General features: G+C 43.4%; 1 protein-coding gene and 1 pseudogene across 1 annotated transcript; both read left to right on the forward strand.

The window, feature by feature from the left end:
* The first annotated feature begins 526 nt into the window (after window positions 1-526).
* Window positions 527-1,595, forward strand: LOC100756956 (annotated as a pseudogene).
* Window positions 1,596-12,917: 11,322 nt separating this feature from the next.
* Window positions 12,918-22,342, forward strand: Chrna9 (cholinergic receptor nicotinic alpha 9 subunit). The gene is made up of 5 exons (XM_027390687.2): window positions 12,918-12,981; window positions 13,245-13,390; window positions 14,567-14,721; window positions 17,511-18,043; window positions 21,801-22,342. The coding sequence occupies exons 1-5, from the start codon at window positions 12,918-12,920 to the stop codon at window positions 22,340-22,342; spliced, it is 1,440 nt and encodes a 479-aa protein (XP_027246488.1).
* Window positions 22,343-25,383: the final 3,041 nt, after the last annotated feature.

The raw sequence follows: 25,383 nt of genomic DNA on the forward strand, positions 1-25,383 counted from the left end.
GAGGGGAGAATTCTGCCGGGGGGGGGGAGCAGTGGTGTCCTCCAGTATTTGATTTTTAATATGAGTTCCGAAAGAGAAGTGGCTCAGTTCCTAGGCAAGGAAAGGGTTAGTATTCTTAGTTAAGGGACAATATATACAACACAGAGGCATGAAAGAGGACAACAGGTCCCTCTTGTTAGAAAATCTATGTTGGATAGCAGGAAGTGAATCCCTGGAAGGGAGACAAAGGTAAAAACAGGACTTTATATGTTGTGTTTTCAAATAGAGAACCTTACCCTATGACCCTATGAGAGTGTAGGAACAGAGAAAGATTCCAGATGGAAAATGAGGTATAATACAGATGTCAAATCAAAAGGTATTTTTTTCTGAACAAAACAGGGTAGTTTTACATTTGAACTCAGAGTGTTTGTGACAGCCTGCACAAGGGACTATCACAGCAATGGTAAGGGTAATTAATAAATGCGCTAGCAATAACAACAGGAGATGGCCTTTGCAAATGCAGAAATTTGCCTTGCAGTTCCCAATAATGTCTGAACCAATCAGTGTCTTTGTGACTAGAGAAGGTAGGTAGTCAAATGGTGTACTCACTGTTCTACAGTATTGGAAATGAACCAGCCTATCATTTCTGTGCTGCTGGATATCAACCCCCAGGATGAGTGTTCTGGATGCTGTCCTGATGGAACTTCAAGACTTCCCTTCCCCTCCTGAAAGATGTCATTGCAACAGACAGAGAAGTTGCTTTCAAAGACCTGCATGTGACTGTCCTTGTGGGCTCCATGCCAAGAAGGGACAACATGAAGAAGAAAGGCCTACTGAAAGCAAATGTGAAAACCTTCAAAGTTCAGGGGTGTGGCCTTGGAGAAATATGCCAAGAAATCAGCTAAGGTCATTGTAGCAGGAAACCCAGCCAACACCAACTGTCCAATGGCCTCCAAGTCGGCCCCATCGATCTCAAGGACAGCTTCAGTTGCCTGACTTGCTTGGACCACAACTGAGCGAAATCTAGAATTGCTCTTAAACGGGTGTAACTAGTGATGATGTAAAGGATGTTATTATCTGGGGGAACCATTTATCAACTCAGTATGTAGATGTCAATCACGCTACGGTGAAACTGCAAGGAAAGGAAGCTGGGGGGTGGGGGAGTGTATAAAGTTCTAAAAGATGACAGCTGGCTCAAGAGAGAGTTCATCACTGCTGTGAAACAGCATGCTGCTGCTGTCATCAAGACTCAGAAACTGTCCGTGCAACGTCTGCAGTGAAAGCCATCTCTGGCCACATCAGAGGCATGTGATTTGGAATCCCAGAGGGAGAGTGCTTTCAACAGGTGTTATCGCTGATGGCAACTCCTATGGTGTGTCCCTGATGACCTCCTACTCTACTCATTCCCTGTTGTGATCAAGAATAAGTACCAGGGGCTGTTGAAAGCCTCCCTTTTCATGATATCTCATGTGAGAAAATGGACCTTGCTGTGAAGGAACTGGCAGAAGAAAAAGACACTGCTTTTGAACTTCTCTCCTCTGCCTCTTCTCTCCTCTGACAACCATGTTGATATCAATAAATATCCCAAAGCTGGGGAATCCAAATGTTGTCTTTGAGCCTAGTCCCAAACACTAATAATGCTATTAGTTCAAATTGTGAACAACAACATATTTTAAATATTATGTGCTTCGTGGTTCAGACTTGTGAATGCCAATCATGCTGTTAGTGCTGCGATCTAAATAAAAATAGATTCAAGATAGAAAACAGCAGCAGCAGCAGCAACAACAACAAAAAGATCTGAGGGGGTGATGGAGGGATTAGAGGAAGATATTAAAAAGCTGTCAGTTTCACAGAGATGTCCCCAAGCCAGGGGCATATTATCCTCATCATCAATGAAGAGAGGACTTTGGCAGACGGGACCAACAAAGTCTGGTGACAGGTTGATGGGAATGTGGTGGTAAGATAGGGGTGAGAACGAGACATCTCTCGGGTTCTGGGCTGGAGACTGGATAATGGTGAACCCATTCATGAAAATCAGGAACGCCGGGCAGGAGAAGATAGAGTACAGTGAATTAAATTTTAGCCATATCTAAAATGGGGCATCCAAGTAGAGTTGTGTCGTCAGTGGTTGGTCTGTGGGAATCAGAGTTCAGGGAAGACACTGGTTTCTGATAGAGAAAGCCTGCTGGGTCAAGCTGCACTCTTCACTGACATTCAATAAACATTCTTTTGAGTCACTAACTAATGATTCCAGGACCCTAGGGGAACAGAGCAGTGCTCCCTGTGAGTGTGGATGCTCTTGGAGTAAAAATGGGCTGATGGCTGCAGAAAAGCTCAAGCCAAATAACACTAATTTTTCAGCTATAAATAAACCTGCCTCTGCAGTAAGGGCTTTCAGTAACACAGAGAAGAGGAAGTGTAGCCATGGAAACGGGAAAGAGGGCTCTGGAGAGGCCACATTATGCCCGCAGGGTGGACATGTTAGCAAGTTCCAGCCAACAGCAGCAGAGTGATGGGTGGTCTGGCTGGTAGGAAAGATGCAAGCCTGATGTCTTGGGTTCAAGTGCAAGCTGGGTGTCTATAATAGGTTATCTCATGCGCAGCGAATGAATGTTCATTACTGTCTTGAGACACTGTCCCTGTTTAAGATCTTTATATATATCCCCGAATTCAGTCCTCCCAACTACCTCACAGTGTGTCTTTTGTTAAGAGTCCTTTAGGGACAAGTAAACTGATCCTGGTAAATTGTGACATTTCTAAGATTTGAACTCAGGTAGTGTACATCCAGATTCCTCCCAGTGTCTCTTAACCACTGTTACTAGGTTCACTTCCAGAAGCTTTTTGTTTTCTTAGCAGCCTACAGATTTTGCAATGGGCAAGCAGCATTATTTATATTGAGGCCTCATTTATAGGTGTGTATTTCCCCCTTGTGTCCCTCTTAAGCTTGGTCCTTCAAGGAAACAGTGTGGAAATACCTATCCCAACTCTTCTTCATTCTGAGAGTTCCTGAGAGGGCCCGAGCAGTAATGCCATCAGCATCATAGAGGACTGCTCATGGAACTTAGCGCTACTGCCTTTACGGGCTCACAAAAAGAGATACCTTGTTGGCCCTGTCGTGTGGTGTGGACGGGTTACTTACAGCTCTTCATGACTATTTCCTGAAACTGCTGAAACCCTGGAAATGCCAAACAGGTAGAAAGATTATGGTGGAAAACAGCCCTTGCTGTCATGGAAGTCACTAAGCACATGGCATGGCACGGAAGTTGCCATCAGAGATGGGGGAAGTGCATTCTAGGAAAAGGGAACTTAAATTTTGAATGGGCAGGAAATGATGTGTCCGCTACAAGATCAACATGACTTTCTCATGAATTTATTAAGCAACTGAATTTTTCTAAGCAGTATCTTCCCACCTATACTGTACACACATATAACTAGTAAAGTGGAATTTAAGATTTAAAAAAAAAAATAACTTCCCCTCAAATGATTGGGCATCAAGTGGAGGCCTCAAATTCTATTTAGTTAAAAATTGCAACATATGCTCATTGGACCTTAAATTAATGAGAAACTGTAAAAGGCTGAGAGAAGATATTGCTTATCTTAATTGTAGAAATAATGGTATAAAATTAGTTTTAAACATGCCATTCATCATTATCATGCCATCGATCTGTCACCTTGGAGCCAGCTCTTACTCTCATCCTTTCACTATATGTCCCATCAGAACTATTAAGAGTTTCTTCCTATGGCACGAACACAGAAAGGAGCACCTGGCACTCAGTCCTGAGAAACCCAGCATCGAGGGGTGCATAGACAAGGAAGATTTGCCTGAAAAGTTAGGAGAAAACCTGGAAACCCAGAGAGATGGCCACGCAAGGACAGTTTCTAGCATGTTCTCTTTGTAGGGTTATGAAGCCATTGCAAATACTCTGTGACCAGGACCAGTCTTTGCTTCTGTGGTTCATTTGGAACAGAGATTCCTAAGGGAAAAAGGACATTGGCTTGGGCAAACTGGAGTAGCAGACATTGTCACTGCCATTTCCCAGAACCCTTGCAGGAAGGGTTGTCTTAGCTACTTTTTATTGCTGTGAAGAGATGCCATGACCTAGGCAAGTAGGGTTCACAGTTCCAAAGGGTAGTGAGTTCATGACCATTATGGCAGGGAGCATGGCAGCAGGCATGGCACTAGAGCGGTAGCTGAGAACTCCCATCTTGATCCACATGCACAAGGAAAAGAGAGACCCTGGGATGTAGACAGAGTTTCTCTGTCTTCCCTGGTCCCACAGCCATTTAGCCCTAAATAAACACACAGAGGCTTATGTTAATTAATTTAAACTGTTTGGCCAATGGCTCAGGCTTCTCATTGGCTAACTCTCTCTTAATTATTAACCCATTTCTATTAAACTATATATTGCCATGGCCTGTGGCTTACCTGGAATGCTCAAGCATGCTACTCTTTCAGCGGCTCCATGGCCTCTCTCTGAGATGCCCCTCTGCATTCCTCTTCCCAGCCCCTCCTATACTTCCTGCCTGGCTACATTGGCCAAAACAGCTTTATTCATCAACCAATAAGAGAAACACAGTCACAGCATACAGAAGGACATCACCCATCACTGGGGATGGTGGGAGTCTTTTGAAATGTCAAAGTCTCCTCCTACCCCCAGTGACACATCTCCTCCAACAAAACCACACCTCCTAATCCTTCCCTCATGGTTCTACTAAATGGGGACAAAGTGTTCAAACATATGTGCCTATGGGGGCCATTCTCACTCAAACAACTACAAGGGTGTTGACAGGGAAGGGCTTGTTTGCAGAAGGAATACAGAAAAACTTCAGGTCAAGGAAACTTTAGCTGAGGTAATGTGTCTTTTAGGGGCTGGGTGAGATGTGAGGGGAGATGATAACAACAAGACTAGTAAACTGAGGGTTAGTGGTCAGCACAGCTTTTCCAGTACTTTGTGTTCAGCCCTTTGCCGTGGCAAGGCATGCATTTACCAGGCAAATGGTTTACATAGTGTTTTCAAAATTTCCCAACCCTAGAGCTGATAAAAGGATGACTCCATGGGTAAAGGCATTTACTAGACAAGCCTAGAGACCTGAGTTCAATCCCTGGAACCTACTATTGTGTGAGAAAGTTTCCCAGGGTGATGCAACACACACATATAAGTCTGTTCAGCCCACCAACGGAAGCCATGGCAGATCAAAGTACCATCTAGTTTGGTGAACCAATGTTTTGGTGAACCATGAGTTTTTACTGGGTTGTTCATAAGAGCGTGGGTGAGGGTTACCTGAAGGAGCAGAGATGACTCCAAAATGCAGCTTGCCTCACTGAAAAGTCCTCCCCAGCAAAGTCAATGACTCATAAAAACTGCAAGATCAGACACTACACAGTTCCCAGGCAGCTTGACAGATCTTGACAGATCTGAGAAATTCCTCTGCAGCTTGGCTGGTCATCATCTTCTCCCCAAGCAGTTGTTTGCTGCTCTACAAATCTGGAGAGGGGCCTTCCTGAATCTTTAAGTTTCTACTTTACTTGATATGTGATGTTTTGTTTACTTCTGGAATCTTATGAGCCTCCCCCTTTCTTGTGAAAGGAATATTTCAATTCAGAGGAACTTACTTAGCCACACCTACCTTAGAGTGGACACACAGACACACACAGACACAGATATACATACACACAGACACACATGCGCACACACACCACATTTAAATCCCACCCTAACAAATGGTTGACATTCAGTCCTCCAAAGCTGGGGAACAGCTGGTCCTCTGAGGCTCTCCTGGAATGTTCTGTTCCAGTCTAACAGAATTGTGCTTGGGTAGACATTAATGTGGCTGAGGATGAGGAAAGAGAAAGCAGGAATATTCTAGAAAATACATTGCTTAGGATGAATAGACTCCAACCTATTTCTTAGCTTAAAACAACTGATAGATTTTATTCTCATAAGGATTTGACTATTAGCCTGAAATCCTAGGCAAATGGATAGATTGCCATAGGCGTGATATTCCAAATGATTATGTGTCAAACTGAAGCCATTTCTTATGCAGATTTAAAACAACAGATTTCACCGATGACAATTGTCTGTGCCATGTGCAGAGCTCTGCAGGGAGTGTACAGTGACACCTGGTGGCTGTCAAGGCGAAGAACCTCAGCTTTGTTAGAACATCATGAATTTGAAATTCTCAAGTTTGTTTTGTTGGTTGAGAATTACATATTTTGTTCTCATTTTTTCTCTCTGAAGTAATTGGTATTGCCAGGAGTAGTTGTGTCTCACTGTCATGAAAAACCCTAGTAAACCATTTTAAATGTATATCTAGCAAACCTAACATAACTGTAAGTTTTGACTATTATAGGTGACTATATCTAATCTGTATTTAATTATACATTACATTTTTAAATGAGCTGTATAAGCAAATACCTAAACAAGAAGAGAAATATACACATAACAAGATTGACGTTAAATTTGTATCTATAAACCAAAATCCATACCAATGCAAAATATTCATTTCTATCATATCCCCCCCTTTTAGAAAGAGATTGACTGTGACCATTAGCCATTTATAACCAACCCCGTTTAAATGAAAACAAATATTTATAAACAATATTTGGGAATTTGGGCATAGTTTTCCCTAAACTGCTCCCCCCTGTTTGGGGTGCTGTCAATACCATGGGGATCCTTAGAAAACCCAGCAACCTGTCCAAATCCTGGCTGTAGTACTCTGAGGCTGCATCATTTCAGCTGTTTTGGATGTTGGATCACCTGGGCCACTGCTTCAGGGGGTCTTGCTTGATCAAACTATATTAGTTTGGAAGGAATCCACAGATTTTCATTTTCTGTGGAAACAAAAACAAAAATCTCTTTTCCAAAATAACTTAGACTTAAATTTAGAATTCAAGACATTTTCAAAATATGTAAGTTGGATTAATCTAGCAGCATTTATAATCAAATGTCTTTTAGCAATTGTTGCTCCTTCCTTAGCAATCAAACAATTCAAATACAACAGAATAGCATAGAGTATCCAGACACTCTGTGTACTTTCCATCTTTACATGGCTTTTTTATTACTCCATTTCTTTTACTTTTTTTTTTCCTTTTTTGAGACAGGGTTTCTCTGTGCCTGTCCTGAAATTCACTCTGTAGACCAGGCTGGCCTTGAAATCACAGAGATCTGCTTGCCTCTGCCTCCCAAGTACTGGGATTAAAGGTGTGCACCACCACACCCAGCTATTTTTTTTAAACTACTATATCCTTTTTCTTTTCTCTCCCAAGCCTACATATATTTCAAAACACATTGCAAACCCTTTAGGGGTTTTTCTTCATCTGAATCTGTCTTTAGTGTATATATCTTTTTAAGGCCATGAGTGTTTATCTGCTAAACAGCAGGGCTAAAATCAAAGCAGACATTTTAGCTGCTGGCTTTCCAACATGGTGGAGTCACATTTACCACCAGCACTGGGAGCTGTGCTCACCACCTCGACTCTTAAACCTTTTTTTGTCTATATGAGTAAAAGCTAAATCTGCCATGAGGCATGCTTGGAGATGTGGTCACTGCTGCTGCCAGCTGCTTGTACACATCATTCAGTTGGTAGCAGAGCCTCTTAAAAGAGCCGTGCAGTTTTTTGCCACTAATGCTGAGTCAGGAAGCCTTTCTTAAAGGAGCTGTGAGTCTCTGCTTGTCTCTAACAAACAGAACCCACTTGAGAAAATGCTGCTAAAAACCCATTCGTGACTTTGATCTTTTGTTTTTAGAATCCCTTCTTAAGCTTTTTGTCAGGTTTTACACAGAAATTTGTGCCACACATTGCTGGCACCATTTTAATTATAAAACTGTTGGCCGGTGGCTAGGGCTTTTTATTGGCTAGCTCTCTCTTAATTATTAACCCATAACTATTAATCTATGTATTTCTACATGGCCTTATCTTAGAGAATTCCTGATGTGTCCTGTCTCCCTGTTATCTACTTAGGGTCTCTTTAGTGCTCTCTATATAAACTCTAGAATTGACAGAGACATCTCACTGCCTGGGTAGACACCCAAAGTTTCTCTGTAATCCAAAGCATCCATCTTCAATCCATATGCCATAGTGTGTCTGGCAGACTCCTCAGTGAAACAGAAATTTTAAACTGTCTGCCTGTATTGGCAGTTTGTCAGTCATTTTTCTCTGTGTCCTGCAGAATGTCTGGCAGACTCTTCCATGAAGCAGGAACCCTGAAGGACTGTCCCATCATGTGTTTTCAAGTTCATCAGTCATTTTCCTGTGGGTCCTGCATGTCTAGTTTATATAGCATACAGTCTAACAGCCCAGGCAAGAGCAGTTTCTTGCCCAAATGGCTAATCTCACCATATTGAAAGCAACTCCATATCGAGTTTCTTCAATGCCCATCCTCCTTTCTGATGTCATTGGTGTTGCCAAGAGCAGTTGTGTCTCTTTGCCATGAAAAATCCTAAACCATTTTAAATGCCAGGGTCTGGCTTCAACTCTTGAATCTCAAAGCCCACCTCCATTGACATACTTCCTCCAACAAGACCACACTTACCCCAACAAGGACACACCTCCTAGTCCTTCTAAGTTGTGCTACTCACTGATGACTAAGTATTCAAATATATGAGCCTATGAGGGGGGCAATCTTATTCAAACTACTACATTAGGAAATACACAGTTGAGACAAGGGTTGCGAGCTAGTCACAAAATATCCTGGGAGGGGCTCAGTGTTGTTTACTTAATACTGTCTTGTGTTTTCTTATTTCCCTTCCTCAGTATTAGCAACTTTGAGTAGCCTGGTCTTGTGAACAAGATAGGAGGGTCTGTCTCATCTAGACATGTCATCCACCCAACTCTTGCATTGTCATCAGAGACAGTGATGGCAAACAATGGGGAAATACCATGTAACTGTGACCACACAGTCTGCTGTGAAAGGAGGAGGCAGAGCCAGTGAAGTAAGAAAGGATTGGATATTCAAGAATACCTAATGAGGCAGCTAGAATGTTCCTAAGGAGAAGCCCTTCTCAGCCCACAGTGAGGAGAGACCCCAGCCGTGCAAGGAAGCCAGAGGCACTCCCTTCACACAGCTCTATTCCCTTAGGGGACTTCGGAGTGAACAGTGTGTGTCTTCTGACAAAGCACAGACATCAGAGCCTACTGCGGTCCCCCAGATCACTCACCTGGCTAGATCAGATGAGCGGGATCATGTATCCACCATTCTCCTGACCCAGAAACTACCTGGCCCTTTGCACCTGCTCACATCTCTTTGTGAGCTTGGCTCTTGTTGGCAACTAAATGGAGTTTTTACTAGCTCCTGGAGCCTGTGTGGCTTAGCAGGGGACATCATATTAACTTTTGTTGACAGCTTGCCATATGTCAACTATGTGTGTGTGGCAGTTCATCTGTTTTCTCTTGACTCCTCACAAGAACCCCTTTAAGTGAGTGTTATGTCTCTCTCTCTCTCTCTCTTTCTCTCCCTCACACACACATTTATATTTACATAAACAAAAATAATAGTCTTTTAAAATGGCAACAAGAAAATAGCAGAAATTAAATTCTAATTCTCCCACCCAAAGTACAAGCTATTTGTCACATAAAGCAATTGTTCTTTAAACAGGTCTGTTGAGACAGTTAGGGTAGAGGGAGAGAGGGAGGAAGGGAGAGAGAGAGAGAGAGAGAGAGAGAGAGAGAGAGAGAGAGAGAGAGAGAGAGAGAGAGAGAGATGTCTTATTGGAGGAAGAAGAAAGAAAAATAATCAAATAAACTTTAGCTATAGCTTCTATTTATCCATCATCTATCTGTCATCTATCTATCTATCTATCTATCTATCTATCTATCTATCTATCCAGATATAGATACATAGTGTGCTTTTCCCAGCAATGCTTACTTATTTAACAGTTTTATAATCGAGTAGTGTTCTTAGAGTTTCCCATGAAGCATTTATAATCATCCCCATTTTATAGGTGAAGAAACGAGGCATGGAGAGACTAAGTAATCTGCTCAAAGTTCCTCAGCTAGCCTGTCAGGCAAGGTGGTACATGCCTTTAATTGCAGAATTGGGGAGGCAGAGGCAGGGGGTGCAGAAGTTCTAGTCTCAGCTGTATAGGAAGTCCACATTAAAAAATCTTAAGGCCATCTGCCTGCTTTTCAAGCCTTATTGAACTTTACATAGTAAATTCAATTAATTTCTTCTGCTACTTAATGTCCTGGAAGCCAGAGTCCCAGGTCTCTTTTCTTTTGTTGTTGTTGTGGTTATGACTTGGGTAAAGAGATAGCAGCTTAGTTGGAAAAGAGAAAGTCTTGGAAAATATTTATCAGTTATACCTCCTTCCCCATGCCTGGTGTGTGTTGGGGGTGGTGGAGAGAAGACAGTGTGTGGGGTCGGGGGAGGAGGCAGTGTATGTGTTTGTATGTGTGTGTGTTTGATGTATGTGTGTATATTGTGTGTGCATGCGTATGTATGTGTGAATCCATTTATGGGTGAGTGCTGGTGCATGTATGTCGTGGCACACTTTTGGAAGTCAGAGAGGACATCCTTGGGTGCTGCTCCTCTGCCTTGAGGCAGGGTCTCTGTTCCTCTCTGCTGTCCCATGAGCTCCAGGGAGTCCCCCTACTTCCACCTCTTAGGAGCATAGAGATACAGAGGCACATTACATGGCCTGGCTTTGTGTGGGTTCTGGGGATTTGAACTCTGGTCCTTGTGCTTGAGGCACATGGATTACCCGCTGAGCCATTTCCCCATCCCTCCCATATCGATTGTTGGAAGGAATTTACACTTGATCTTAGTCAAGAGACAGAAGCAATATAGAATTTAGAAGGTTGCTTTGTATTCATTAGATCTTGGCCTCAAGGCACAACGGGGGGGGGGGGGGTGGGTGTTAATTGATTAATTAGTTAAGCATTGACTTAATTAGCACTTAGTATTAAGAGGTGACCATCAGCTTTATCATTTTTCTTTTCTTTTCTTTTCTTTTCTTTTCTTTTAAATTCTAAGTGGCCCACTGAATGGACAGAGTTGAGCACAAGTAACCAAAAGCAGCCACTAGGGCAGCTAGTCCCAAGTGTTCTCGGAAGCACCTCTTCCCAGAGCTTGCTCAGAGTACTGTGGGGAAGAAAAGAAACAGGAGGTGAGGCAGAAAGAGTTTTAGCCTGCAAGCCAACTATCGTGTCCCTGCATCCAAAGCCATACTGTTAAAAACCAGGACAGGCATGTTCATGTAGTGAGCATAATCGTTTGGAGTAGGTGGCCTGGATCCCTTCAATGGCCACTAGCTTCTGGAAGCAAGCCAGTGAGCATCTCTAGACCTTGGCTTCCCCACAGGAAAATGAAGTGTTAAACAAAACTGTGAAAGCACCTACAGCCTTGGAAACTGGAGAGCAGTTGTTTGCTGAAGGAAGCATGGTCCTAGGACCTAGGACTTGTGTCACTGGATGACTAAATTGGGGTGAGAGGAAAATAATGTCTTCTCAAAGAACAGAGGTGGGTGGACAATTAGAAGCACATTCGGCTGATGACTTGCATGTCTGTTCCATGTGGGAGATATATTCCTGAAGAGGGATGGGGTGAGTCGTTAGCTACCTGTAACCTGATCAAATAGAGCTATCCAGTTTCCTTGCTTTGATCCTAGGCAGCCAAATTATCTTAATTTGGTTTCCAAGGCAGTTTTTCTAGACAGGAGAACAGCCGTGAGCTCCCAGACTGCAGATGCAACTGGAAATTGGGGTGTGTGAGTGTGTGTGTGTGTGTGTGTGTGTGTGTGTGTGTGTGTGTGTGTGTTTAAAAGTAGTTATGTGAAAAGTGAATGAAATTATATAAAATAGCATTTCAGTGAAAAGGAGAAGCACTGTGGTGATACCATGATAGTTAGAAGTTAGTCTCTGCTTGGGAAGATGGCTTATTGGTTAAGAGCACTGACTGCTCTTCCAGGGGACACAAGTTCAATTCCCAGCACCCATATAGCAGATCACTCTGTCTGTAACTCCAAGATCTGACACCCTCACACAGATACACATGCAGGCAAAGCACCAATTAAATTAAAGTAAATAATCATTATTTTTAAAAAAGAAGTTAGTCTCATAGGATCTGGTTAGCCTTTGAACCATTTGTTGTAAGAGTTGGCACAGCCTGATTGACTTGGTAAATGAAGACATTCTGAATAGGCAAAGCAGAGCAGAGGTGTAAGTCACTAGCATGCCCTCAATGCCATCCTGCTTACATAGGTGTAGCTAGCTTTGGGGGCAGGGGTTATTATTTTTCCCTAGTCAGTTTGCTCTGGGACACTCAGGAAGGAGCAGAAAACTTGTCCAGAGTTGTGGGCCCAGTAAAAGTTTGAGTAGGTGCCACACCCAGGCATTTGACTCCAACTCTAATTGGAAATACTGCCACTCCCTCTGGGGACAAATTTCTTCTCCCATCCAGTAGACCCTGTCACACGTATATTCCTATCTATCTACTCTGCAAGATCCATGCCCAGTGAGACAATGGAAGAAATGATCAGGAACAGGGATCAAAGAAACTCAAATGTCTCCCTATTCTAGAGATCAGACAGTCATTTCTCTTCCCCCTTCAAATGCTGCTAGAAGGGCAGGGTGGTCTCTGGATGTCAGCTCTGAGTCTATAGTCATTCAGCGTCCCTTGGACTCTGCACCCAAGCTGAGGCAGGTGTAGCAAGCCCTCTTCTGCTTACATGCAGTCTCTAGGTGTCAAGTGTGCCCTTGGTTACTGCTTCTACCTTTCCTTTGGTCTGGATAGAAGGTAGCTAGTCACTTAGATACCTCCCCAAGAGTGACACAGCCTAACCACCCCCCATCCCCAGCTTCTGGCATCAGTTACTGGAGTTGCAGTCTCAGCTTACCAGAGGCAGGGCAGGCAGTCTCTGTCTGTTATGTGACTGCATCCTTCATAGACAGAGGTGGAAGTCTTTGTTACCTCGCTGAGGCATTCTAGAGGTTGGAAAAAGATGAACGGGTCCCATTCCTACATCTCCTTTTGCTGGGTGTATTTCGCTGCTTCTGTACTCAGAGGTGAGAGTTCCATGCTCCATATGGGTCCCTCTAGAACCTTTTCTTTGGTAGGAGATGGGGTAGGGTCTGAAAGACAAGAGAGCGGCTTGTGAACACAGTGTGAACACAGGCATGTTCACACTTCTTTCTGACTCATGATGATGGGGGTAGGTAGGACCGGCCAGAAAAAGAACTCATCCCTAGCTGATATGGAGCCACCCCCCATTTCTATCCCAGTGATGTTTGTGTTTTGAAATGATGATCCGGGTCCTTTCTTTGAGCAGCTGTAGAAACAGCAGATGGAAAATATGCTCAGAAATTGTTCAGTGACCTTTTTGAAGATTATTCCAATGCCCTGCGTCCAGTAGAAGATACGGACACAGTCCTGAATGTCACACTGCAGATCACACTTTCTCAGATCAAGGATATGGTGGGTAACGTTTGATGATGGCACTTTGGAAGGAGGATTACAGTGAAAGCAACATTTGCTGCTAAAGGGAATGTCTTAAGGGGACCTTGGAACAGAGTGACGTGGGCTGTTCTGGGTACCAGCTTGCAGTTTGAAAAGGAGCAAGGAGAAGGAAACTTTCTGTTGCATGAGTCATTTCACTAAATGCTAATGTCACTAATGTTGCTGTCACTAATGTCACCTACAGTTCTGGCCACAGACACTAGCAGGCTAAGGCAATTGAAAGAAACAGTGCTGCATGTGGTATGATTCTGTTCGTAAAGTGTCCAAAATAGGTCTGTCCATTCAGACAGAAAACAGAGCTTTGGTTGCCAGGGCCTTGGGAAGGGACCAGTGACTAATGGCTACGGGTTTCTTTTAGGTGTGATGAAAATGTCCTTGAGTTAGATGATTGAGGTGATTATACAGTGTGGTAAATTACTGGAAGCCACTGACAATTATAAAATGACTAAAATGGAGCTTTTAATATTTTCTTTTATTTTAATTGTGTGTGTGTGTGTGTGTGTGTGTGTGTGTGTGTGTGTGTGTGTGTGTGTGTGTCATTTGTGCATATTAGTGCAGTGACTGCAAAGGCCAGAAGAGGGCATCAGATCCCTAGAGCTAGAATTACAGGCAGCTGGGAGCCACCTGACATGGGTGCTGGGAACTGACCTTAGGTACCTGAAAGAGCAGTACATACATTTAACTCCAGTCTCCTAAAATAATACTCAGTTGTTATGTGGATTTAATCCCAATTTTTAAAAAGAAGGGTATTTTAAGATGGCATGGCTGATTTCCTGCATATAAATATTTAACTACACAATGTTATGAGATTTGAATGATGTTTTCTTTTGCACATGGTAGATACTTCCCGACTCCCTAGCTCAAGTGTATCATTAGCGAATCCAATTTCAGAGAAAATTGCACAGTTGGTTCATGGAAAGATATGAAGTCTTAAATACCTGTCTCTTTTACATTCTGCACACTACATCAAGGAGGCATTAGATGCAGCTAATCAATCAACCAGATAGAATTTTGAGATGTTTCATTTGTGGGTTGAAAATAGATGGGCATTCTTGAGATTCCTGCTATCAAGACTAAGTGTCCCAAAGCTGAAAGCATGTACTGGATAAAGTGACATCTGGATTCATTGCTTAGGACGAGAGAAATCAGATCCTGACAGCCTACCTGTGGATCCGCCAAACCTGGCATGATGCATATCTCACGTGGGATCGAGACCAGTATGATGGGCTGGACTCCATCAGGATCCCCAGCGACCTGGTGTGGAGGCCAGACATTGTCCTGTACAACAAGTAAGCAACTCAGACCAGATGATTCCCTGAAGTGAACCTACTGATGGATTAGAAACTTAAACATGATATCAAGGGGACATTTAAAACACATGTGGAATATGAGTCTGTGTTCCTAGTCCAAATCTCAGATGATAGGTATTGGCTCCTAAAAGCCTAGAGTTGAAAGAAGACTATCAAATTAGTTTTTTAAGGGATAAGCTGTAAGCGCAGACTTGGTGACTTGAAGAAGAAACACCTGTCAGTTCACACTTTTGGAGACTGGAGAACAAAAGTGTCAGTTGGCTGTTAACAGGAACCTATTCCATGCCTCTCCCCCAGCTTCTAGCATTTGCTATCCCCTGCCCCTCGTCCCTTGAGTTGTAGAAGTTCCACTTTGATCTTTGCCTTCATCTTCTTAGGGGGTTCTCCCTCTGTGTGTCCCATGCCTGAATCCCCTCTCTTGTAAGTAGACTTGCAGACAGACTGAGGTGGCCACCCTGTACCAGCATGAGCTACATCTTAACTTACTGTATCTACCATAACCCTTCTCCTCCTCCCCCTTTCTGTCTCCTCTTCCTCATACATGGTTTTGTTTGTTGTTGTTGCTTGGTTTTTAAAGAGAGGATCTTGCTGATTTCCTCAAGCTGTCCTGGATCTGGCAATCCTTCTGCCTCATCCTCCCAAGTTCACCACCATTCCAGCCTAGCTCTGTTCTTATATAAGGCCACATTCTGAGATGCTGGAAAGCCAGGACTTCAATGCAAGAATTTCTGGAGATACAATTTTAACCTGCTCATGGTCCAAAGATTATGTGTGACAGAAATGCAACTACAATGAAAGAGGATGGGCCACATAAAATCTGTCCTGTGGATTTCAGACCATAGAGTGGAGGGAGGATGAAATCTTGGGATTGTTTTGGCTCTTCTCAGGGCAAGGGGCTTTGTGTGTGTAGGTATGGTTCATGATTCTCTGACTGTAAAGTATACTTGAAATCACCTGCAGCTGTTGACAAAACTCAGACTTCAGTTCAGTAGTGGTAGGGTGGGACTGCAGTTCTGTATTCCTACAGGCTCCAGAAGGCACTGGCTGCTGCTAGTCCACTGGCTACACATCCAGAAGGAGCCAGATCTCTTGCTCCAACTCAAGCTCAATCTTCTGCCTGTTGTCATGGAACCTCCTCTCTCTTTATGTGGAACCTAAGCTCTTGTGGATTGAGAGGGATTCTTCTGTTGTTCAGATAAAAATGGGGGCTATTGGGGGAGGGCTCCTTGGGCAGAACCTCCTAATGGACATGAAGACCCCTTAAAGAAGCAACAGTGATGAGTGGCAGCCTTGAGTTTACTCATTCCATACTCATAGCCCACCCAAAGGTCATGACCTGCTGTCCATTCCCCATTTTAAGTGCCCATGGGGATGTTCCATGCACCTTCCAAGCAAGCTTAACATGTAAGAACTGAGATTTTATTGCTCTAATCTACCCTTTCTCCTCCTTCTCCATCTCCCCCTTCTCTCTCACTCTCCACCCTCCCTCCAAGAAGATGAGTCATGGGGTCCATCCCCACTTTTACCCACAAAGTGAGATCTGAGAATTCAGTTGACATAGATGATCTCTCAGCGTTTTTTCTCTCTGGGGAACAAACAGAATAAACAGGGGTCTCCCCACCAGCATTACCAAAATGCTTCTTTGCAAGCATACACAGCCACTAAGTTGAACCCCACCAGTGGCTGTGTACTAGAGAAGCAAGCTATGTGCTCATGAGCTCGTGCTGACCATGCCTCTGTCTTATAATGGCAGTGGAGGAAGACTAATTCCCTAAAGAGAGTAGAGTTTTCATAGCTAGAAATAGCAGGGGCAGATTGACAAAATAAGAGAAGATATCCTTAGAAATAGTGTGTTATAGAATATTAGTTAAAGATGTGTTACATTCTTTTATGCTGTGGAATATTTGTTTAATGATGCAAGGATGTGTTGCATTCTTTTACGTTGTATTTGTTTAACTCTGTGAAGCTGTGTTACTTTGCCTGTCTAAAACACCTGGCTTGGCCTAATAAAGAGCTGAATGGCCAATAGCTAGGAAGGAGAGAGAAATAGGTATGGCTGCTGGGCAGAGATAATAAATAGAGAGGAGAAAGGTAGGGGCAAGAGAAGAGAAGGAGAGGGGACTCCAGGGGCCATCCGCCCAGCCACAGAGCCAGACACATAATAAGAAGGAAAGAAAAGGTATACAGAAATAGAGAAAGGTAAAAGCCCAGAAGCAAAAGGTAGAAGGGATAATTTAAGATAAGAAAAGCTGGCTAAAAACAAGCCAAACTAAGGCTCAGCATTCACAAGTAAGGATAAGTCTCCATGCATTTATATGGGAGCTGGGTGGTGGACTCACCAAAGAGCAAATAATAAGAAAAACAATAGTGGACCTCTGTAATATTATGGATGCATGACTTTTTCCTCTGTGATTTCTAAATAAATACTCACCTCTGATGACAGCAACAAAACCAGAGAATTGGATTTTAGCCCTGACAGACTCCCTTCTTTTCTGGATGTTCAGATCATGGGTAGCATTGGCGTGGGTTTGGAAGAAACACAGCAGAGATAGATGCTTTATAAAGACGGTAAGGGAAGTGATCCAGACTGGTCTCAGGAGGTGGAGGAAAGAGAAGGGTGCCTTGGAAGTGATTCCAAACTCGCATGCCAGAGGGACAGGGAAATGTGGCCCACTGTCAAAGAAGCTGAAGTGACAGACATAGGTGGTGAGCTGTTCAGGGGTAAGTCAGTAAGGCTCCTTAGCAAGTGCCTGTCATTTGCTCTCCAGGGCTGATGATGAGTCTTCAGAACCTGTAAACACCAATGTGGTCCTGCGGTACGATGGGCTCATCACCTGGGACTCACCAGCCATCACCAAAAGCTCCTGTGTGGTCGATGTCACCTATTTCCCCTTCGACAGCCAGCAGTGCAACCTGACCTTTGGTTCCTGGACCTACAATGGCAACCAGGTGGACCTATTCAACGCCCTGGACAGTGGCGACCTTTCTGACTTCATTGAAGATGTGGAATGGGAGGTCCATGGCATGCCTGCCGTGAAGAATGTCATCTCCTATGGCTGCTGCTCGGAGCCCTACCCAGATGTGACCTTCACTCTCCTTCTCAAGAGGAGGTCCTCCTTCTACATCGTCAACCTCCTCATCCCCTGTGTCCTCATATCATTCCTCGCTCCTTTGAGTTTTTATCTCCCAGCAGCCTCAGGGGAGAAGGTCTCTCTGGGAGTGACCATCCTATTGGCTATGACTGTATTTCAGCTGATGGTGGCAGAGATCATGCCGGCCTCAGAAAATGTGCCTCTGATAGGTGAGTGTATATATATAGGAGCTTAGCTTTGTAGCAGCTGGGATGGTGTGCATACCTCAAACTGAAGCAACTGGACTAATGTTTTCACAAAATCCATTCAGTGCCTGCAGATGGCATCTTTGCCTACAGGCATGGTTGTTTCAATTAAGTGGTCCACAAGATACATTTTCGACAGTCTGCAGTAATATAACCTGTTACCAAGGGTGGAAGTGGAGGCCGAGGCTGCCATGCCTGCGTCTATATTGTTCTGAGACCCCTCCACTGCCTTTAACACCTCCCACCCCTGCCACCAAGGAGACCCCTTCAATCCAACACCTCGACTTGCTGCTATATAGATGCTTACTGGAACCCAATTAAACCTAATGTTTAGTTCCTTAAGACAAGGCACAGGAGAAGTTTCAGAACTCAGGGTCATGGAGAACAATAGTCACCGGGTGCTGTGTGACCATTTGTTCACTACAGAATCCACTTACCCAATATACAGACAGCATTGGTTTTTATGGAGATGTATGCCTTTTTTATTTTTGTTTTCTGGGGCACAGGGTCTCATGTGGTCCAGGCTGGTCTTGAATTTCTGATCCTTCTGCCTCCACCTCCCAAGTGCTAGGATTACAGGTGGTACCACCACACCTAGGTGTTTTTTCCCTTTTATGTCTCTTTGAAAAAAAACCAAAAACAGACAGACAGATAGACAGACAGACAGACAGACAGACAGACACATACACACACACACACACACACACACACACACACACACACACACACACACACACACACTTCTCTCTAAAATAAGCACAGGTTTTCTTCTCCATTAGTAAAGAAAGGTATAAGTATCCTGGTACTTTTATTACTTCTCTGGAAACAGAAATGAGTGACACTGGCTAGGCAAGGTGACAGACACCTGTCACTCAGCACTTGGGGGTGGAAGGAGGGAGTTCAAGGCCTGCCTCAAACAAAACCCAAAACCAAGCCAGAAATGATAACTCTGTCTGAAGTAGGATCATGGACAGGTGATCATGGACAGGTCCCTCTCTTCCTTAGCAGTGACATTCAATCAGTCACAAGTTGATGCATTTCTAAAGAGAGACGACTCACAGGAATTTGGGGAGCATTAATTGTTTCTATGGTAATGTGGGATTTGTCTTTTAGAATGTGTATACTCTGGATTTTTGAGAACATGTGTTAAAAATCACAGTGTTTTATTTGTAGCATTCCTTTGGTTGTCATTGTTATTGGAGACAGCATCTCACCATGCAACCAGGCTGGCCTTGGACTTGGATTTTCATTTTTCTGCCTCAGCTTCCCAAATGCTGGGAGCCACCATGCCTAGCTTTAGGCTCCCAATCTCTCCCCCCAACTTCACCCCACCCTGTACTTGGAGATTGAGCTTAGGGCCTATGCATGCCAGGCAAGAACTACATCCCTAGCCTTTTTGCTCTCACAGTACACAAACATGATTACATGCTCTGAATGACAAGAAGCATTTTGTGCATGTTTCTGGCCTATACTCTTTTTATGGCTAATCAGGAGTTTCTAATAAATAATAAGTGGATGTTAAACATTATTATGAATGCCATTCTGGGATGGATAGCTGTGCTGAGCCATCCTAACCTTAGAACCTTTGCTTCAGGTCAGGCTGGACTGAGATCAAGGCTGCAGGTGCCTCCAAGTAGAACATTAGGAAGCAGTAATCATAGCAAGCCATAACTGCAAAATCCAGGCACTGGTTTAGAGTTTAGGATGGGAGGTCACACCGAGCCATTTCTGACTCAGGGCAAGATGAGAATTACCTCGAGGCTAGGCTGTTGCCAATCATAATAAACCTGGGACTCCATGGCACTGAAACACTGCCTAACTGTCCCCACAACTCCCCATGAGTGTCCCTGCAACTCCCTACCACACAGAGGCTGCCCCTGGTCCTTCTCTTATACAGCTTCTCTCTCTGTCTTGCCCACCCTAGGTGTAGCGTAGTATATCTAACAAGCTCCACTCTGCCTTCTGTTGTTAGCAAATTCATTCACAGCTCCTTTGTCACAGGCCTGCCAATGCTGTCCCAGGCAAAAAAATTACTAAGCATCTTGTCTCCATTTATAAGATAACTGCATGAGGTTTCCCATTTACCAAATTAACGTAGTGAATTACATCAATGGGCTTTCCCGTGTCAAATTTTGGACTCCTCAACCAGAGCCTCTTTTTTTATGATGTATCAAGACACTCTGGGGGTTGGGGATATATGTCAGTGGAAGAGCACTGGCTGACACACAGGAAGCCCTAAATTCAATCCTAAGTACCAAAAAATAAGTGAACAAAAAGACAACATGGAGATGAGTGTGCAGCTCAGTTGGTAGGGTGCTTGCCTAGCATGAAGGATCACCTCATGAACCCAGGCATGGTGATGCATGCCTGTAACCCCCAGCACTTAGGAGGTAGAGGCTTAAGGATTAGAAGAAGTTCATGCTCAACCTCGGCTGCCTGACAAATCCAAGGTCAGCCTGGGCTAACATGCGACTATCTGAAAAAAAAAATAAATAAAAAGATATTTAAAAGTTCCATTACAAGAAAAAAAAAACTTTTCCAAATATGTCTGTAAGAGAGATGAGCTACTATTGCTTTTCCTGCCATTTTTTAGGATTAAGGCTGCTGCTCTCTTCCTTTCCTCTCCCTACAAGTGACCTTATTAAAGATTTACCAATTGTATTACCCTGTGTCTTTTTAGAGAAGGCCTCTTTGTATGATGTGCAGGCTAACCTTTACCTCCTGGGCACACACATCCACCTCCACCTACCCCAAGATGCTGAGATTACAGGTGTCAATCACCATGCTCATCTTATTCCTCTTTTCAAAAGCTTGCCCTTGTTTTTATTTGTGGGGGGTGACGGTGGGGTGGGGGTGGGTGCTCATGCCCATGTGCTCACATTTGAGGTCATGCTGAGGCAAGAGCAGGCCTGCTCCCCATTTTGCTCTCCATCCTACTGCACTGAAGCAGGGGCTCTCCCTTAAATGAAGTTATCCATTTAAGCTAGGCTGGCTGTCAGTGAGGTTTGGGGCTCTACATGACACTGCCCACCAATGCTGGAATTATAGGCACAAAGAGTCATAGGTGGCTTTTTACATAGATGCTGGGGACTCAAACTCAGGTCCACATGCTTGCACAGCAGGCGATCTTTACCCACTGAGTCATCTCCTCAGCTTTCGGCTCTAACTGCTAGTTTGTTTTTACTGTTGTTCAATATTTGTTTCAGGAATCTGCACCCTTCCCATGTCTTTCCTCATGTCCCCTTTTCATGAGCATTTAAATGCCATATGTAATCAAATCACATTTAAAGTCAGTGGCATAGTGTCTCCTTTCTTGGGCAGTAGTAATTGTGTCCCATGACAATGAGGCCTGGAGGTATTCTAAGAACAGGTCAAAGGCCATTCATTGCTGGTTTCGTGAGACTGACTGTTTTTTCACATCCTGGTAAACATGTGAACCTTTTAAACTGAGTACTTTAAAGATATCATTTATGCTATACCTCACCATATTGTAAGTTGGACACTATTATTACACTTGTTTTATAGAGTTTGAAGTTGGAATTCAACAGGCTTTTATGTTTAGTTCTGAGTTTAGTGGGTGACGACACTGGACTTCAGATTCAAATGTCTCTACTGCTGACCACTAGGGTAGACCAGTTGCTTAGGAAAGGTATTTATTTCTTTTTCATCAACCAGGAAGACGGTATGACAATGAACTTAGCTGATGCCACTGTCATTCCAGGTAAATACTACATAGCCACCATGGCCTTGATCACGGCCTCCACAGCCCTTACCATCATGGTGATGAATATCCACTTTTGCGGGGCCGAAGCCCGACCAGTGCCACACTGGGCCAAGGTGGTCATCCTGAAGTACATGTCCAGGATCTTGTTTGTCTATGATGTGGGTGAGAGCTGCCTTAGCCCCCGCCACAGCCAGGAGCCAGAACAAATCATGAGGGTTTATAGCACACTCCCAGGCTCCAACCTGAAAACATCCAGAAACAAAGACCCTTCCAGAAAGAAGGAAATGAACAAACTCTTAAAGAATGACCTAGGGTACCAGGGTGGGACCTCCCAGAATACTGATAGTTCCTGTGCACGCTATGAAGCACTGACGAGAAATATTGAGTACATCGCCAAGTGCCTCAAAGACCACAAGGCCACCAACTCCAAGGGCAGCGAGTGGAAGAAGGTCGCCAAAGTCATAGACCGGTTTTTCATGTGGATTTTTTTTGTTATGGTGTTTGTCATGACCATTTTGATCATAGCAAGGGCAGATTAGGACCAAAGAGGAGTGGGTTGGTTGGCATTAGATATTTGGGAAAAATCAATAAAATTCCCCTGTGACCTGTTCCAATGTTTGAATCTGGTTGCTATTCATATATAATTTAGGGGATATGTTGTGTGAGCTTTTATTTTTAACTTCGATCAATATTGTAGCTATGTGTCAGGCTAAATTAGGCAGGGGATCCAAACTTTCAAGGGTAAGGAGATGAAGGAAATGAGGAAGGACCTTTTTCATAGCCTTCACAATGGTGAGTGGCAGGCCTCAAATTTACACAATTCTTTATCTCTCTGTCATTGCAAACCACAAAACAATCCATTTCTGCTTAAAATTTAAAGCAAGAAAAGACAGAACAAACAAATTAATTTTCTCTTAGTCCTTAATAAAACATCTGTTTTGCAAAAGGAAAAGAGTTGCATAAACTTAGCCTGATAGATGACTCAGGGTGCCTTGTAATCCAGGTCTCAGGTGGCAAATTAAAGATTTTGTCCTGGGTACTTATGGTGAGTACACCACACCTGTAATTCTAGCACTGAGGAAGCAGAGCCTGAGGACCACCCCAAGTGCAAGGCCAGCTTGGTCTATATGAAGGCTACATAATAAGATCCTATCTCAATAAATAAATAAATAAATAAATAGATAGATAGATACAACAATAACAACAGCAAGATTTTTGTCTCACAGAAAGTCTGGTGTCAAAAAAAAAAAAAAGAAAGAAAGAAAAGAAAATTCCTGTGTAAAATATTAGCTACCCACTACAAATTTTCTCCTTTAATTCTACTTTTTGTTATTCTTCCTCTCCTTCCCTCCCTCTCTCCCTCTCTCCCTCCCTCCCTCTCTCCCTCTCTCTCTCCCTCCCTCCCTCCCTCCCTCTCTCTCTCCCTCTCTTCTCCCTCCCTCCTCTCCCTCTGTCCAACGTGGACTTGGCTAATGCTAGATATCATTTTATATAAATACCTAATTTCTCAAAGATGTGAATCCATTTTTGGTTCTTTTGGTCTTGATTATTTCATGAACTAGCCCCCCGCCCAAAAAAAAAAGTCTGATGTCAGACACTAAAGGGAAAAAGTTTGTTTTCATAATATTGATTCTGAGTGTTATTTTGTACTCTAAAAGATAAGGTCATTGCTATATTAAATCTTTAATTAGAATAACATAGATGGGGGGAGGAAGCTACGAGAGTGAGAAGGGAAGAAAAGGAAGGATGCAGAGGTCATGAGGAAGCAGAAATTTTGAGTCAGGTGTAGATTAGAAGAAAGGACATATGACAGGTAGCAATTTAGTTGGAGGGTGGTAGAGGAGAAGGGGACTGGGATCATCATGTAATTCAATCTTGTTTGTAATTCAAATATATAAAAATAAAAAAAAAGAATAACATAGATGAGGTTGTGCTTGTATTAAGTCTTTGATCAAATTAAGGAATCAGCAATCTGACCTCACTCATTCATTTACCTCCTCTAAGCTTTGTCTGTTAGTCAGTTGTCCGTGTACCCCCCCCACTACCTGCACAAAATAAGGGTATGACTTACATTGGCATGGATGTCAAAGCAAAGCTGTGCAGATGCCTGACCAGTTCTGATGATGACAATCCTGTGACCTAGACAGGCAGGCATTGGCTCTTCCTTCTCAGGGGAAGAAACTGGGGTTTAGGAAGGCAGTTGTTAGTGTTTTGCCCAGCTGAGTGACATGTGGGCTGAAGTTCCACTCTCAATACTATGGGTCCAAGTTGGACCAGGCCTGCTAAGGTCATGACAGATTATAGAACAATAAGAGAGACTGAGAGATTCTTATTCTTTTGTTTGTTTGGTTTTTATTTAGTGTTTCTGGGACAGGGTCCTATGTAGCCCAGGCTACTCTCGCACTTACTTTGTAGCCAGTGTTGACCTTGAACACTGCCTCTACCTCCCAAGTGCTAAGAGTTTAGGCATGTGCCACTACATCTAACTTCTCATTCTTAATTCTAGACTTTCTGCCTTAATTCATATTCCTTAAAAAAACAACAAGAAACACCCACTTTTTAAAACTTTTGTTTTAAAAACAAAAACCAAAATCCCACAAAAAAATAAAAAAAGCATCTTTACCTACTGGGCCATCTCACAGATCACTAATTTACTTTCTACCCACCTCAACCGCCTCTCTATATTTAATCAAATGTGTCTTCAAAGATGTCCATGCCCTAATCCTCAGAATCTGCCAGAGTACTAAATTACTCGGCAATGGGGAATTGAGATCACCGATCAAACAACCCCGGAACAGATTTTCTTGGGTTATCCAAATGGGCCCAGTATAATCTCAAAGGCCCTTTTAAATGGAAGAGGAGGCAAAAGAGAAAGAACCAAAGGAATGGCATCTAAGAAGGACTCAGACAATGCTGCAGATCTTGAGAACTGAGAACTCTGGGCCTACCATGTCCAGCATCTACTAGCTTGAAAAGCCACAGGCACTGGTTGTCCGACTTGTTGAGCACACCAAGACTCATCCAAACTCCGGCCCCTCCACAGCTCTAAGATGGTAAGTAGGCATAAGTTTGTGATGACTTGGTACAGCAGGTATAGACACCCACTACACTATACTAGCCAGCGAGTGCTACCCATGTTCTGAGATTTAGAAGTGGTTTAAATGCGTTTTCTCAAGGGCCATTTGTTGGTGGCTTGGCTTCCAGGGTGGATTGGGAGTTGATGGAACCTTTAAATGGGGGGTCCTAGTGGGAGATCCTTAAGTCAATTGAGGGTAATACCATAAAAGGAATCGTGGGATCCCAGTCTCTCCAGCCTCCTGCTGTTCTCCTGATCCCTCACAGTGCTCTCCTCACTGCATCTACTGTGAGGCAGTGTAGCCAAAGGGACTCTCACCAGAACCTGAGTCGTGAAGTTTGATTGATAAGCCTTTAAAACCCTGAGCTAAATAAACCTCTTATAAAAATTGCCGGCTTCAGGTATTTCATTATACTAAGGCAAAAACTGCCTTTTGTTCTTTTTCCATAATTTACGTTATTTAGTTGAGATAGATTTGTCTATAGTCAGATGAGGAAATCTTCT

The sequence above is a fragment of the Cricetulus griseus genome (genome assembly GCF_003668045.3).
Source record: "Cricetulus griseus strain 17A/GY chromosome 1 unlocalized genomic scaffold, alternate assembly CriGri-PICRH-1.0 chr1_1, whole genome shotgun sequence".
NCBI lineage: Eukaryota > Metazoa > Chordata > Mammalia > Rodentia > Cricetidae > Cricetulus > Cricetulus griseus.

What these genes read in the sequence shown, in the direction of transcription:
- Chrna9 (XM_027390687.2), top strand. Translation starts at nt 12,918, where the DNA reads ATGAACGGGTCCCATTCCTACATCTCCTTTTGCTGGGTGTATTTCGCT. An exon ending in TTTCTCAGATCAAGGATATG is followed by an intron (nt 13,391 to 14,566) that starts GTGGGTAACGTT and finishes TTCATTGCTTAG; the next exon opens with GACGAGAGAAATCAGATCCT. An exon ending in AGAAAATGTGCCTCTGATAG is followed by an intron (nt 18,044 to 21,800) that starts GTGAGTGTATAT and finishes CTGTCATTCCAG; the next exon opens with GTAAATACTACATAGCCACC.